The sequence below is a fragment of the Aythya marila genome (assembly GCF_965140915.1).
Source record: "Aythya marila genome assembly, chromosome: 3".
Lineage (NCBI taxonomy): Eukaryota > Metazoa > Chordata > Aves > Anseriformes > Anatidae > Aythya > Aythya marila.
The window spans coordinates 42,999,416-43,014,820 of record NC_139044.1 but is presented as its reverse complement, the minus strand read 5'-3'; the positions used below and the strand labels follow the sequence as shown (position 1 = coordinate 43,014,820).

The 15,405-nt window shown below is 38.3% G+C and overlaps 1 protein-coding gene across 1 annotated transcript in view; it reads right to left on the bottom strand.

Annotated features, from left to right (window-relative positions):
- Positions 1–554: 554 nt before the first annotated feature.
- GALNT2 (polypeptide N-acetylgalactosaminyltransferase 2) overlaps positions 555–15,405 on the bottom strand; it is a 90,058-nt gene continuing 75,207 nt past the window's right edge. Inside the window, exons 11-16 of the mRNA XM_082757865.1 lie at positions 13,005–13,131; positions 9,252–9,344; positions 8,970–9,053; positions 7,073–7,199; positions 3,182–3,301; positions 555–1,053 (exon numbers count right to left, since the gene is read on the bottom strand). Coding sequence (XP_082613991.1) covers positions 898–1,053; positions 3,182–3,301; positions 7,073–7,199; positions 8,970–9,053; positions 9,252–9,344; positions 13,005–13,131 — 707 coding nt within the window. The 3' untranslated portion in view covers positions 555–897. The remainder of the gene's footprint in view (positions 1,054–3,181; positions 3,302–7,072; positions 7,200–8,969; positions 9,054–9,251; positions 9,345–13,004; positions 13,132–15,405) is intronic.

The following is a 15,405-nucleotide window of genomic DNA, read 5'->3' as shown; positions in this document are numbered from 1 at the left end:
CAAGTACAAGATTAACAATATCCAGAGCACATGTAATGAATCTCCAAGTAGGAATAAACAATCCGAGCAATCATCTGTGCAGATGCGTGGGCTTATTCTGCTATTTTCTTTCTCCTCCTGAGTTTCATGATCTCCAGTGAGGGCAAAGCATTAAGAAGTAGATCCAGTTTGCAAAGCAAAAGCATCCAGTGTTAGCACGGACATCATACTCAGCTGCACAAAATCCACACCTTGAGTTTTCACTCTCCTAGCATTCCGATCCAATTTCTGGCTATACATACGTCAATGAATTCATTGATAATTATAGGGTGATGAAAATTGATATAAATCATTGGGAGCTGACAATATATATATATTTTTATATATTTATATTTAGAGTCCATCATAGAAAAGTCCATATTCAAATTACCAAGTACACACAGGAAAAAAACCCTTCAAAATGACACTTCTGTTTCTGGAAACAACAAACGATGATTTCTATGCAAATGGAAGTTTCAAATGACCTTCTCCTAGTAATTTTCCCACCCTCCCTCCCACACCCTGTTCCCCACAGGTGGTTGTTTGTTTGTTTTTTTTGAGATCCTTTTTTCTATCATACATCAGTTGTTCCTAGAGTTAATTATCTGCTGTGCAAGTACATAACTGAAGACAGAAAGGAACTGTTAAAGTCTTCACACCAAGAAGGAACTGTGCTGCAGCCATGTTCAGTGAAATCTTTGCAGTGCTCCAAGTCCACCAATTCTCTGGTGTCTGCTTCAGCACTCTCCTGCTTTCAGATAAAGATGGAATACTGAGGTATATAAGTTCCGTGGAAAGTTTTAAGAAATACATCAGTAATTCAATCAAAACTTTGCCCAATGTCTATGAATTGAAACAGCATTTTGCTTGTAAGTTCTTCTACTGCTGCAGATTAAGTGTGAATTTCCACTGTTGCGACAAGGAAGGACTGCAGATCTCAACGGTGAGACCACCATTTTTGGCATTTCGGCTGTCTAGACAGAGGTTGCTGCCAACGTGCCTCAGTTTAGAGTTGCTTTCAATTTGTTCCCATTTCTGCAAGAGAAAATAAAGTTACTGAGCTGTAAATGCAGGAAGAGGATGTGTTCTACATCCTGTCCTTTAGTCTTCACATGTTTCCCTGGCTTGTACTTGGGAGAGCTGTGAATACTGCAATTATAGTACATGGTTTAGACAATCCTTGAATAAGGGTATATAAATTATGGCAAGTCTTGCCAAAGCAACTATTCATTCAGCTAATGCACTGAATTAGATACAGAATACACCGAGTCATTTTCCTTTACTTCAGCACTTCTCAAATATACTGTCACACCAAGGTTTTGCAAAACCTTTGGCTTGACAAAGAAAATAAAGAGTCTCAAATACCACAATATCAGCACTACTACTGTTTTGAATGTAAAAAATTAAGAAGCACAATCACCAAAGGCAACCTTAGAGAAATCTAGAAATCAGTCAGATGCCCTTCAATTAAATAGCAGCACAAACTGTTTGTCTGTCACAAGCTCTGTTGCCCAAGGCAATGCCACGGATAGAGTAAATCCCAACTATTGGATGTTAAAAAAAAGATTTTTCCATTAGAACTTATTGTATTCTGCCTTTAAAGCAGACCTTTATAAACTTATAAAGAAAGTGTTGCTTTCTTAGTTTCTTTATCTGAAAAGCAACAAGAATATTCTTTCTTCATCAAGGAATCAACATTTCAGTGATCCGTTTGCAAATATTGGGATACAGGAGCAAAGAAGTTGGCAGAAGATCAAAACTGATGACTTTGCAGAAACAGATGAAATGTTACATGACAAGATAAAAAAGGATAGTATGTCTTTGCAAATGTGATTTTCCTCAGGCATGGGAAATAAATGAAATAATGCTGCATTAATAACAGTGCACCGAGGGAATCTAGTGATGCTGCAAACAGGTCACTGCTGACAAGAAAGGAAAGCTAAACCACTCTCCTGAGACAGCCTACATTGTCTTCAAACTTCACTCAAGAAGGCCTTTCAAAATTACATCATGAAATAAGTATTTTATTTCAGAAAATGAACATGATAGTTGTAGTGGATTTACATAGCAAGGTTTGGGTGGCAGATGGCCTGCTGCTGGAGTGGCCTTTGTGAGAACTGCGGCCTGTGGAGAGGCCCCTGGAGGAGCAGGCTGTCCCCCTGCAGCCCACGGGCCCCACATGGAGCAGATCTCCACACTGCAGCCCCCCCATGGGTGGAGGAGCCCCCGGTGGAGCAGGTGGATGTGGCCTGGAGGAGGCTGCAGCCCATGGAGAGCCCCCGCAGGAGCAGGCCCCAGGCCAGAGCTGCAGCCTGTGGAGAGGAGCCCACGCAGGAGCAGGGGTCTGGGGGGAGCTGCCGCCCACCCGTGGGGGACCCATGCTGGAGCAGTTTGCTCCTGGGGGATGGACCCCGTGGTACGGAGCCATGTGGGAGCAGTTCTTGAAGAACTGCTGCCTGTGGGCAGCCCACACAGGCTCAGTTCCAGAAGGAAGGCATCCCGTGGGAGGGACAGAGAGTGACCACGAAGGAGCAGCAGAGACGAAGTGTTAGGGACTAACACAGCCCCCATTGCCCATTCTCCTACACTGCTTGGGGGGAGGACATGGAAGAGGGTGGATAGGGGCAAGGTGTTTTTAGTTTGCTTTCAGTTTCTCACTGTTCCAGTCCACTAGTGATAGGAAATAAATTAATCTCCCTATGCTGAGTCTGTTTTGCCTGTGACAATAATTACTGAATGATCTCCCTGTCCTTAGCTCAGCTCAAGCCCTTTCCTTTGTATTTTCCCCTCCTCAAACAAAAAAGGGGAGAAGTGGGAGAGTCGTCATGGTGGATTTCAGCACCTAGTAGGGTAAAACTACCACAATAGTAGAAGACTGTCATACATCAGTGCTGCTGGGTGAAACCTCTCTGTATGGCCAATTGAGATAACAGCTGTATATGACAGTAAGATTGTTACTGGCTTATAAAAAGGAAAGGTCAATATACAAGATTATTCCTGCTGTTCTGCCCCAACGTCACGTTTTACATACAAAAACAACAGTGAGACACAACAAAGAGTGTAACGGTTAGAAGAAAATACAATTACCAGTGCATTTTCTTGTACTCTCATTCACAACCCTTGTTTTCCCACTGTTTGCATAGTGTATCCATGCCATACTAACCTGTCTGCTGTCATTTTCCCTACAGCCCTGAAGTTTTATTAGTGAACCAGGTGCTCTGTCCACAACAGTAAGGCACAAATCCATATGTTTCACTGACTTGTCCTTTGTTAAGGCCCATTCCTAAAAAAAAAAAAAAAGAAAAATTAAAAATCATCATATACAATCACATTACTAACACGTGCACAGGGTGCACCTGCTATTTCTGCAACCACAGCACACATTAAACTTCTATGAATGGCTCAGTATGAACATTAGAACGGTTCTTTGTTTCCCACAGAGCGGGAGATGAAAAAACTGCTTTTCAGACAGTAATTGTTCCAGTATCCCCAGACCAACCCTGGGCTGGGCTAGCTGACTACTCCCTCTACTGGCTTTACAGAAGTACAACAGGAAGTTACACAGGACCTTGAGTTGAAAGAGACGCCTTTTCTTTTAAGGCAAGTTGTCTATCCAGCTGTATTTTCTGTGTATATTCTACATAGATATTTTGTGTGGATAAATACAGAAATTTTACACACAAAAAATAATCACTTGGGCTGCCATATCACTGGTCACTCTATCCATAAACTAAATAATGCATGTGTGTTACTGGGGAAAACATAAGTTCCTAATATGACAGACCACCAGAAAGCAAAAGACAAGACAGTCAAACCAAAGGGTAGCAGGAGATTGACACTTCCTACCCAAAGCATGACATACAAAAGCATTTCTTTAAAATACATTTGAATATGCCATTTCTGATACAAGAAAGAAAAGCCATTCTACATGCACTGGTGCCTCGCCTGTTCGATCTCAGTGTCCTCCTACACAGGTCCTGATCTTACCCTAGCGTTCAGACTCTCCCCATGCATCTCACCCTGAAGTTTGGTCCCCAGGACCCAGATCAGTCTCCATTTGTCTGATTGTCCTTGGAGGAAGAAAGCTGAGTTCTTCTCTCACCGAAGCCACACCAGTTATCCAACCCATGCTCATTGCTACTTAAAAAGGAAAAGTTAACTTTTCTTCAGTGACTAAAGAGGATTCAGAGTTGTGTAATACAAAATCCTAGATAAACAGGGCCAAGTTTGACTACACTTTTGTTATTTTGCAAAGAATGAGTGTTTCAGAAAGAAATTAGATGACTAATCCCAGCCCATTTCTAAGCTTGTTTTCTGATACCATAACTCAATGTTTAGCTTGCATGATCACTTCAACTCGGTAGATTTAACAGTGATTAAATTCCTTTGAGAACAGATGCTCAGGAAACAGAGACTCCTCTCCCATGCAATTGCAAGTAATCGCCACCACAGAGGTAGCAAGTCCAGCAGCAAGTCATTAGATGGGTACCATATAATGCAACTACTGGAATAATAACGATTATGAGAAACAAAAAGGCAGAACTCTGCATAACCCCTTACTTGTCTCAAAGCCATATACTGAAGGCTTTTCCTTCTGCTCTTCATACATATTTTTTCACTATATTGAGACTAGGTGTTAGGAAAGAGTTCTTCACTGATAGGGTGATTGAGCACTGAAACAAGCTTCCCAGGGAATTCAAGAAGCATTTGGATGATGCTCTCATTCATATGGTTTGATTGGTGGTCCTGTGTAGAGCCAAGAGTTGGACTCGATGATCCTTGGGGATCCCTCCCAGCTCGGCATATTCTGTTCTAACCTCACTTGACAGCAAAATTACTTTTCTTCTCAGTTCCAAACAGCTTGTACAATGTCAACAAGTATCATTAATAGCCACTTTTAAGAATTTAAGGAATTAAGCAAGTATTTTTAGGGCTTCTCAAGAATGAATCACAAATGCTACTGAAACAGATGCCACCCTTATAAGATTTATACTCAGTGACATTAAAATACTATCAGGGTAGTGGTAAAAACTTGGAGTTCAAGGACCCTGCAGTCAGTGAAAGTAAGAGCCTTGAAAATAATGATTTTTACATCTTCACCCTTCCATCAGCAGACTGGAAAAGCTTCAGACAAACCAGTAATCACGAGAGAATGTAACACATTTAAAAGCCAAAGCTACAGCTTCATAGAAGTTCCAGGCTCTGCTGCTGGAGACAATGTGATGGCCCTTCATGGTATGAAATTCAGTGTACAGACACTTTCTTCCAGAGATCAGGAACTACGACTTGCTATAGTACAGGTAAGTTTCAGCAAATTCCACTACACCAGAACAGGAAAAAAGAAATGGCAAACAGTGCATGTATGTGCTCAAGGCACAGGCTGGAAACAGGACAACTGTGTAATAACTGGACAATCAGGACATCCAAAAAACCCTGTATCATAAATTAGAAATACAAAGATGGTAGGACAGCAATAACCTTGACCCTTCCCTTTTCAGCTGAGTGCATTTGCCTTTACCTTTAGCTCTTTAACAAATATTTGCATGTAATTGTCAAACAATATACTAGAATTTCTTTGTCCCTTTAGAGGTGCAATTTTTAATCACTGAATTCTAACAGGCTGCTTTAGGAAAAGAATCCCTTTTCAATTAATTTTATTTTTTTTTGTGTGTGTGTATGCGTGTGTCATGTACAAGACAGAGCATACTCTCCACATGCTATAGTAGCTGAGTACTCTCAGTAAGAGTAGTTGCAAAACACATAGGACAGAGTTAAAGACCCTGGTTTGCTCCTCATCCCTATCCCATGCTAAGGTCACTCTGTTCATTCCTCCAATCCAGTATGAATTGTGTGTGGACATAAAAATCCTCTTTTGACCTGTTCTGCTTCCTAATCTGTTTGAATGCCTTGTCACAAGGTTCAGAACAAGCATATATTACTTTTTAAAGGTCATCTTCACTGAAGAAGCTACACAGAATAGAGGGTCAGATTTGGAGGAGGGGAGTTTGAAAGAAGATAACTTCATACATCTATAGAGAATATACAAGATAATGAGAAACTTCCAAGATTTCTGCACCAAGGCAATTCTTGACACATCCACCCTTTCTTCTAAAAAAATAATATTGTGGTGCTTTGAAACGATGAGTGCATTTTCACAAAAACAACAGAAAAAGCCTCCCCAAATATATTCTTTAATGATATGGAAGAGAGGCATATCAAATATATGATGGCAATTCAAAGCAACATGATAAATTGCCTGAAATAATATATTTTAGGTTTCAACTGATTGTAGAGTTTTCCCCTTTTAATTTAAGTCAAAGCAAAATTCTGATACAAACACTCTTTCAATAGCGAATCTTAATTAGTAAGCCTTCTATTCTAATAGATGCTCTTGATTATAAATATGAATGTAAAATTAATAATCAGGTTGGTTCTGAAAAGTTTACTGAAAAAGTAGCACACAAAACTGTGAGCACATATGCACACATTTTGTTAATGGTGATGAAGTCACAACTGTATAATTAGATTCTTCAAAATAGTTAATCTCATTTGGTTCCTGGTTGTTTTCTGGAAGAGCTAAACAGGAATTTGAGAATTTTTCACACACCACTACCATAACGCATCACGGTAATGCATTCTGACCATTTGACTGACCTTAGGTCATATGCTTAACAATACATCTTTTCTTAAGAAATAGCTTCCCCAAATCAAATATACAAATTCATGGATAAAAACTTCCTATGAAAGTATGAAATTTCTTGGAAGGATGTTACTGGCTTCTAGTATAAAAATAAATATTAATGGAGAAAAAGGAAGTGGATAATCTGATGCAGACTGAATCAATCTCTGTGCTGAGATTCTAAACCTGAAGGCACACAAAATTAAATTTGAGAAAGAAATTATTAACAGACTGACTAAATAACAACTCTTCTGTTCATCTGGGTTTAGATACCTATCACACAGTACCTGCTTGAGTTAGTTTCAATTTTACTTTATTTTTTTCCCCTCTTCTGAAGATCACATTTTGGGAAAAAAAAATCAGTAGCATACAGACCTGGTTTCCCCCGGCATTATGACATTCATAAACTCCAACAACACCATCCGCAAAATGGCCCAAAGTATCAAGGCAATTGGTACCCTGCTGCAAAGCCCCAAAAGCTATATCTTGATGATCAGGTACCCTAAAATAAAACCAGAAATATCTGCTTAGATTGTTGGTTTTGGTTTTGTCTTGCTTTTAATCTGTTTTTACTTGAAGTATTTTTAAGGTGAGAGGTTAAAGATGAATGATAATTATGATTTGAAAATTTCAGTTGTCTTTTGAAGATAGAAGGCAATTATTTGATCATATAGATAAAACAAACTTTGAAGCATAGAGCAGAAAATGAAAAGATTTGTATATTCATCCTTGTTTTCTCGTATAAACTCAGTATAAGTAAATTAAAAGGTGACAATATCATCATTTGAGGTCACTCAAGTCTTAATTCTATCAGTTAAGATCAAACCTTGTTTGTTGCGCTGTTTTTTTCAGCCACGCTGAAATCAGAAACATGAGACTCTACGTTTCTCCTAAAGTGTTCTTACTGAAGTGTTAGAAATGGTGTTGAATAAAAGTGTTTTACTGATATCTCTTTAAACAGCTGCATAAACTGGAATTCACGTAGTCTTGAAATACCTAGACAAATGCATTCAGTACACTTGTTTGATATCAACTTATGGTCTGTCTGCCCCACAATAAAGCAAGGGCATATAAACTCCTTTTAAAACTTCACATTATTATTATAATCTTACTTAATAGTTCAACCCAACAGAATGAGCACAAGATAACATAGAATAAGGTAACATTACAGTCCAGTAATGCTTGTTGCAGCACATTTTCCAGCAGAGCTTACAAGACATATTTCTTCTGGCAAATGAAACAAAAATAAATATCCTCTGGCACTTTTAAGAGAAAATAAAGAGTAACTTCCTTCCTCAGCATCATCCTGGTTTATGAGACCCTTTAGTATGTGTGGATCTTCACAAGTTTTACTAGGGCTGTGATAGCTGATAGTCTTGCATTCCCAGCATGTATGCCACGAGTAGTTATCTAACTTTACTGACACAGTGCCCCCAGGAGGAAAAAAAAGAAAACTATTCTTATGAGCCATGTTGCCAGTACTCAACTGACAACAGGCAAACTAGTTTAGAGACTCAGATCTGACAGACATACATAGTAGGATGTTATTGAACAAAAACCTTTTTATTCAAAGTGACAAACGTTTTCTTAGAGGATTTTTCATTAGATAGATGCATTCTAAAGCAGCAACTTTCAATTTATGTCACGTATTGTGTTAATGCTCTAAGTGTTGACTCATTTTGCAGAAAGTATTAGTGATGTTACCACTCATTTCTGTTTATGCACGTGCATAAAGGTTAGCAGTTACCCACTGACAGAGTAAGAGATGATAAAGATGACCTCCCCGCTTCTTAGAACAATGCATTTACCAACACTTGCAAAGTTTACAAGGCTTTGTTATCTAACTTGTGTTATTTGTACCATACTGAGATTCAGTCTTTTCACTCAGATAGGCATGTGCTTAGGTGAAGGCAAAGCTTTAAAAAGAAGAGAAGATGACAGAACATTGTGTCTTCAAGCAAACAGCCTGTGTAGGTGACTAACTCCAGGCTCAGAGAAGTTTAGTTCTTTGGACACTGTTCTCTAGAATACTGCGACTACAGCTGCAGTTGCATTTAAGTAGAAAAAGATTACCTGGGAAAAATGAATTTTGAAGAATAGAACTAACAAAACTGAAAGCAAATAAGCCTACATGATGGATTTTATTTTTTTTTTCCACAAATAAATCAAAAAATGTATCTTTTACATCCAAGGAAGTAGAAAGAGAAACCAATGATTTCTGAGGAAGGCAAATAAAGAAGTCCATGTTATTGCAGTTTCAGCTGAAACTCACCGCAACTCAGGATAAACATTTTCAAGATACCACTTGAAGGGCTTGCAGCTAAGTCTCTTTCTGAGTTCCATTCGGCTTTGAATACTAGAAGAGGAGTAAAAAAGGAACAGTTTTCAAAGTCTGGCTGTTGTATTTATATACAGTAGCGAATATAGAGGAAACTCAAGGTTCTCAGTAGAACTACATCTTAAAGAGATAACAGGAGATCCAGCACTACTTTTAACTCAAGAAGGCAGTATTTTGTGAAGAATAAATGAAGAAAAAGAAGCAGTTGTGACTTACTTGCCATAAGGTACATTTCTGGCTGAAGGCACTGCTGCATAATAAAAGTTTTTGTATTCATCCATCCATACTTCTGCTGCCCTGCGTGTATTTCTAGAGACAAGCATATGAAGTATAGGTTATATTTTTCTCCAGCTGCAATTAAACAGTTTATTCTTGTTTTGATTTTAATCCTCCCTAGTGCTACATAGTCAGCTGCCTCAAGCCAGGCAGACTGATTCCCTATTAAAGACCCACATAACAGAAAACCATTAGAAAGTCACACAACTGAAACCTACGCATTTAGAACAAGACTTGTGCCTTTTCCACACTCTTCACTGCTTCATATTTTCATCTGGAATTTAATACATGTCTTGAAGATCTTTCTGTAAGCTTCAGAGAATTTGTTTGTTTTTGTTTGTTTTAATAAGAATAACTTGACAGAAACCAAATTCCATGAGTGTTTACCTGGATAAGCAAGCTAATTAGAAACAGAAAATCTCAACAATTGGCAGTATTCAATAATGTGTTTTACCTTGCTGAAAACAGATATGCTAACTTTGGCAACACATTCAGTCTGCATCTCACTATTACCAGTATAGCACTCAACATTCCAAGACGACATAAGCTGTTGTGACATTTAAGGCTATGAACCAAGCAAGTCTGCTGCAGCTGAAGTAACAGAGGAGAGACAGCAATTAGAAAATACTTCTAATACTTTAAAAGTCAGAGTAATTATTACCGTAAGTGCAGGGGAAAAAAATAACCAAGATTCTTTACTTCTAATGAAACATCTAAGATTTCTGTCTTTATGTAACTGGTGTCTTTAAATCTCCTTTTGGACAGCAAGATGGTAAGGCTTTTTTCCACCCCCTGGCTTCTATGTCTATGTAAAACTCATTTACTTATTTTGTTCATAATTTTATGCTTAGAAAAAGTCTTACTTGCAACACTGAAGCTTATTTTACATTTGGCAGCAAGTTCATCTTGAGCAACCAAAGTAAACGCTGTCAGCCAACAACTTCAATAGTACTCTTTCCAATTCAGAAGGCAGAAATAGCCAGGAGAAAGTCAGTAAAATTAGTAAGACCCCAAAGAAGCCAAGGTATGGAAAAACAGAGTGTAGGGTGCACTCAGCACTTACATTAGACCACAGATAATGAAACTTAGCATCATGCCATTAGAGACAGTTCTACACGGACCAGACTGGGCTCTGCAAGGTTTATTAGCTCAGATGAAGTTGCATATTAAAGCAGCTGGCCCTACAGAGCAAAGCATATATGTGCAAAGCTAAACTGATCTAGTAAATCCTGCCAGATGCAAGCTGTGTCTGCCCACACCACACAGCCAGGAAGTCATCCCCTCTCTCCTCTCGTAATACAGGACTCCCAGTCTCTCATCCAGAATCATCAATTTGTTTTGGCTGCCCAAAGGCAATGCACACTGACTAGTCAGCTAAAAATAGGAAGCTTATCCAGTGCACTCCAGAACAAGTTACACGCAGTCAAGGGACAGATGATTGTATAAGCTAACAAGTCCCCAGTTGCACAACCAGCACGGATTCTGTGCACCAAGTTTCTTGGCACCAAGGTCCCACACATATCTGATAATATCTGCACCGAGATGGTATCATATTACCCTAGGTTTCTCATTCTATCACTGCTTTGTCTGTTTAAAGGAGCTTTGTTATATTAGACATATGAGACAGCTGACTGAGGAGGAAACATGACCTTTAACTATACAGCAAGTTGTCAACCCTGCTTTTAAGTGATATGCAAGTTTTCTAGGTCAATTCAAAAATAACTCCAGTGAAACAGAGAACTTTAATGGCATTGCAGCATTTCAGACATCTCAGCAGACAAAGGCAATAAACAGCCCACAGAGAAAGATAGATCTGGAAAGGGATGCAAGTTCCCAGGATGCTAGTTCGTAGGCTTTAGTTGTCCTCATCACTCGCATCCAGGTGGGACCTCTTTTTCAAGTAATTTTGAACACAAGTGACCAGAAAGCAAAACGCTACTAAAAAAAACTGTCATAGCAGCTGTCAGGACATTTGAGTGATCAAATTACAATGATTATTCGACTTCACAGCAACAAAATTTAAAAGTTTTAACCACAGTATAAATCAGTATAAATGCAGAATCTTCAGCCACTGCTAATGTGATATATTTCTGATGCATGCTCTATCCTTGCACACATACAGCCAGACCCTTTTCTTGCTTTTCAGACGAGTTATGTTTAAGTACCTATTTAATATCACAAGAAAAGCAGCATCTTGGCAACAGACCAAAGACAGAAAAAGCTGCAGAGCAGGAAAACTGCACAACTTTATTAACCATATTATTTATTAACCTTGATCCTTGTTATGACATCAGCATTTTAAAACCTACTGTAAAACTAAAACAGTTGCTTCCTAATCCTACATAATATGGTTTAATAGGTAGATCCTTCTATCCTCCTGGCACACACTATATATAGGGGAAGTTCAGATTGGATGTTAGGGAAAGGTTCTTTACCAAGAGGGTGGTTGGGCACTGGGACAGGCTCCCCAGGGCAGTGGTCATAGCACCAAGCCTGACAAGAGTTCAAGAAGCATTTGGACAACGCTCTCAGACATATGGTCTGATTTTTTTTGGCACTCCTTTGTGGAGCCAGGAGTCGGACTCCATGAACCTTGTGGGTCCCTTCCTGCTCAGGATATTCTAGGATTCTATACTGGCAGAGATGTAACATATTAAGAGAGGATACTTCATCACTAGCTTTTGCTTTCCCACCAGTACTGTTATTCATTTTCACTGTAGCATGAAATACAGAACTCAAAGAAGAGGGGAGCAGAAAAATCCCTACTATGACTACTGGAAGAAATGAAGACTGTGACTTTATTTTAACAGACTTAAATTCATTAGTGTCACATTGCTGGCACAGCCAACATGGAAAAGAACAATTTATACCTCCAAGGTGATTGCTCAGCCAAAGGTGAAACACTATTCCAAATATATGGGCAGCTTGGAACTTAGTTCCAGACTTAAATACAACAGTGCTCTGTGCTGTTTCTTGTTAAACAGTGTTGGGGTCCCATATTCTTCAAGGATAAATAAATGATTTGCAGCTCTGAACTCATGGAACTTTGAGCTGAGACTTATACTCCTTCAGGCCTCTAAGCATGGAGTTCTATACTCTAGAAGAAAATCTACACAGATGCCTCAGCTAGAACTGACTGAGCCTTGGTCAAAACATGTCATACACTCATGCAGTGCCTTAAACCATGTGACTCAAAACACTGTGAACATGAATCAGGATTACTGTTCTCATTCCACAGAAGAGCAACTGTGGAAATAGTTTGGTATTCCAGCTACTGCCATGCATTAAACCAACAGCAAAATTAACACACGTTAATTTGAGTTCTTAATACTGCAGTTTCTTAGGTCTATACAAAAAAGCATTTTAATCTTGTTACAAGAAGGGGAGATATGATATAGAATGAAGCTTTCAACAGCCTGACATAAATACCAGAATCAGTCTACACAATCATTTATCTCAAAATTGATTGAAAGCAAAGTTAACCATTTCCTTCTCCATATTCTTTGTCTGCCTCTACTACAAATTTCCTCTCTTTTTTTAAACGAACAAGGTTCTTCTCAGTCTGCATAGCTGCCTCAAAATCATCTGCTTCCTTTAAGAAAAAGGTCCTTAAAATGAAGTTACTGCCACCTGCTGATCATTTGAGGAAATCCAAAACATTGCTATTTAAGTGAAGATCAGACTAAGAATTACCTTGCAAATACAGTACCACTCCCACCAGGAAATGTGTAGGGATGCTGTTTGCGGAATACATGACCAACTCTGCTGCAAGGGATGATTTCTAGACTCCCACCACATTGCCAAACTCGGAATGAGATCTCTGCGAAGAAAACATGAAACACCAACATCACAAGAGAATGTAATTTCACATTATATTATTTGCAGGAAACTTGATTGTTGCTGAGATCGGTAAGATTTTTTTGTTTGGAGAAAAACCTACGATAGAACTAAGGCATATCTGAGCATTCTACTTCATTATTCTCAAAGTTCGGAAGAAATAATTGTATTAACTTGGAAAGAAAACTGTGTCTTCTGTTATCTGAGGTTACCCAGTATTCTCCAAATTCACAAACCCTGCTGCACTTTGACAAAGATAGGCCTATGTTCTATTACTGTGTTTTACTTAAAAGTTAAGCAATAGTAGAAAGACATAACATAATTATCTTTTCTAAAATAAATCATCTAAAGATGAAACAGAACATCAGGCGAATTCAAAGCATGATAAAACAATCAATAGTTTTGAGCTGCTGACTTTTATCAGATAAACACTCCCAAATGCTGGCTGTGGCAGAAGTTATAGCAAGTCAATATTGATTTGAGAAAGACTGAATGGGGAGGTGACATATATAAACCGAAGGCTATGGACTACATACTTCTAAGCCAATCTAGCAAGTTTACCTTGCTGGTGAAGACAAGGTCTAGAAATATTGTTGCATGTTTCTCAGCTTAGACAATTGATAGCACAAGTTACCTTCTGCCAACAGAAAACTTGTCCTCATTCATTCCCAGTAAGCACACTGGTGCTTCCAGTAGCACTCCTTCAGTTTTGATTATTGCCCTCTTTAGCCTAACAGCTGCCACTGGTCACCAACTCCTCCCCTTAGTTTCAAGCCTCTTTATCACCACTTGACACCTTGCCACAGATTTAAAACAAACAAAAACCACACACACAAACACTAAGCAGCTCTATTTTGATGTCTACTTTTAAGACAACACTAAGTGCCATTCTTCTTCCAGAAGCCTTCCTCCCACATACACGAATAAAAAAAGTCACAAAACCCAGCATTTCTAAAATTAAAGTAGAAAAAAACTATAGAGAACATGTCTGACCAGAGGAAAAAAAAAATGGTGCTCTCATTTAAAACATTGACAAAGTAAGATGACTGCTTTTCTCCTGAAAAGTCGTTGCTTTTACACGGATTGCCTCGTATTTGCTTTACCTCAAAAATAATTGCTATTGCATCAAGGCCAGCTAGGCATATTCATGAATTCTAAACAATCAACATAGTCCCATCTGTAGACAGATAATCTTCCAAAAATATTAATAGGCAACAACATTGTCTTTGGCAGTAACTTATGACCTTGATTTTCAAGCTGAATTAACATGGAACAATAGGCAAAATGAATTTTAGAAGCAACTGAACATGACATTCTTGTTGTACATTTTTCACAGCACTTGATCTTCTCTTATTTTGAGCTTAGAACAACAAAAATAAAGAATTACAACAAATGATCAATGTTTCTATTAAACAAGTTAATAACAGAAGTGCTTTTATATTTCTACCAGAATAAACTACACAGAGAAGACTTCAGACTTTCCCCTATCCAGCTCAAATTTGATCCCACTGTGCTGAAATTGTGAAAGCAGAGAAGTAATAATTTTCTTATATCACTTTGAAGCATAATTTATGGAGTTTTATAATTCCTGGAGTTTTGCTTGAAAGTTCAGACAGTGATCAGTCTAATGTGAGAGTTTGTTACATGCAGTGAGGCTGGGATGTTGCTTAGTGTAAGATAACAGCAAAATCTGACCAAAGACAAACACTTTTGCATTAGACTAACAAATGCAGGCTAAATGCTCAGAAATCTAGTATTAAGCTTCATTAAGTATTGGGAAGTATATCCCTCTCAAGTGAAGGGAGATTCTGGATAAAAATAAAGGTCAACGCAATATACTTAAAGGCCTTTTTTTTTTTTTTTTTTTTAAATGATTACTTTTGAACATTTAAACCAACACATCACTAACATCTTCATTAATGATCTGATCGTGACCCAGATGTAGGTGCTGAAAAACTATTCCAGATGTAGTTTAGAAATGCCTTGTGTATTAATTTTTTTTCATTATTCATAGCTTCCTCTACTGTGTATGTTAATGCTTTGTCATTTGATTAGTTCTCCTTCCATAAATGCGCAGAACATAGACCTATAACTCAACACAACACTGAACAAACCTTGATCCGTCTTATACAACAAGCATATGTAATCAGTCAAATTTGGAAACAATGTGAAAACACACCATCTCTTCATGATAAAAACAATCATTTGGCTAATTTATGGACTGTAGGCAAAATACTGGAAGCCCATCTTGGAATTG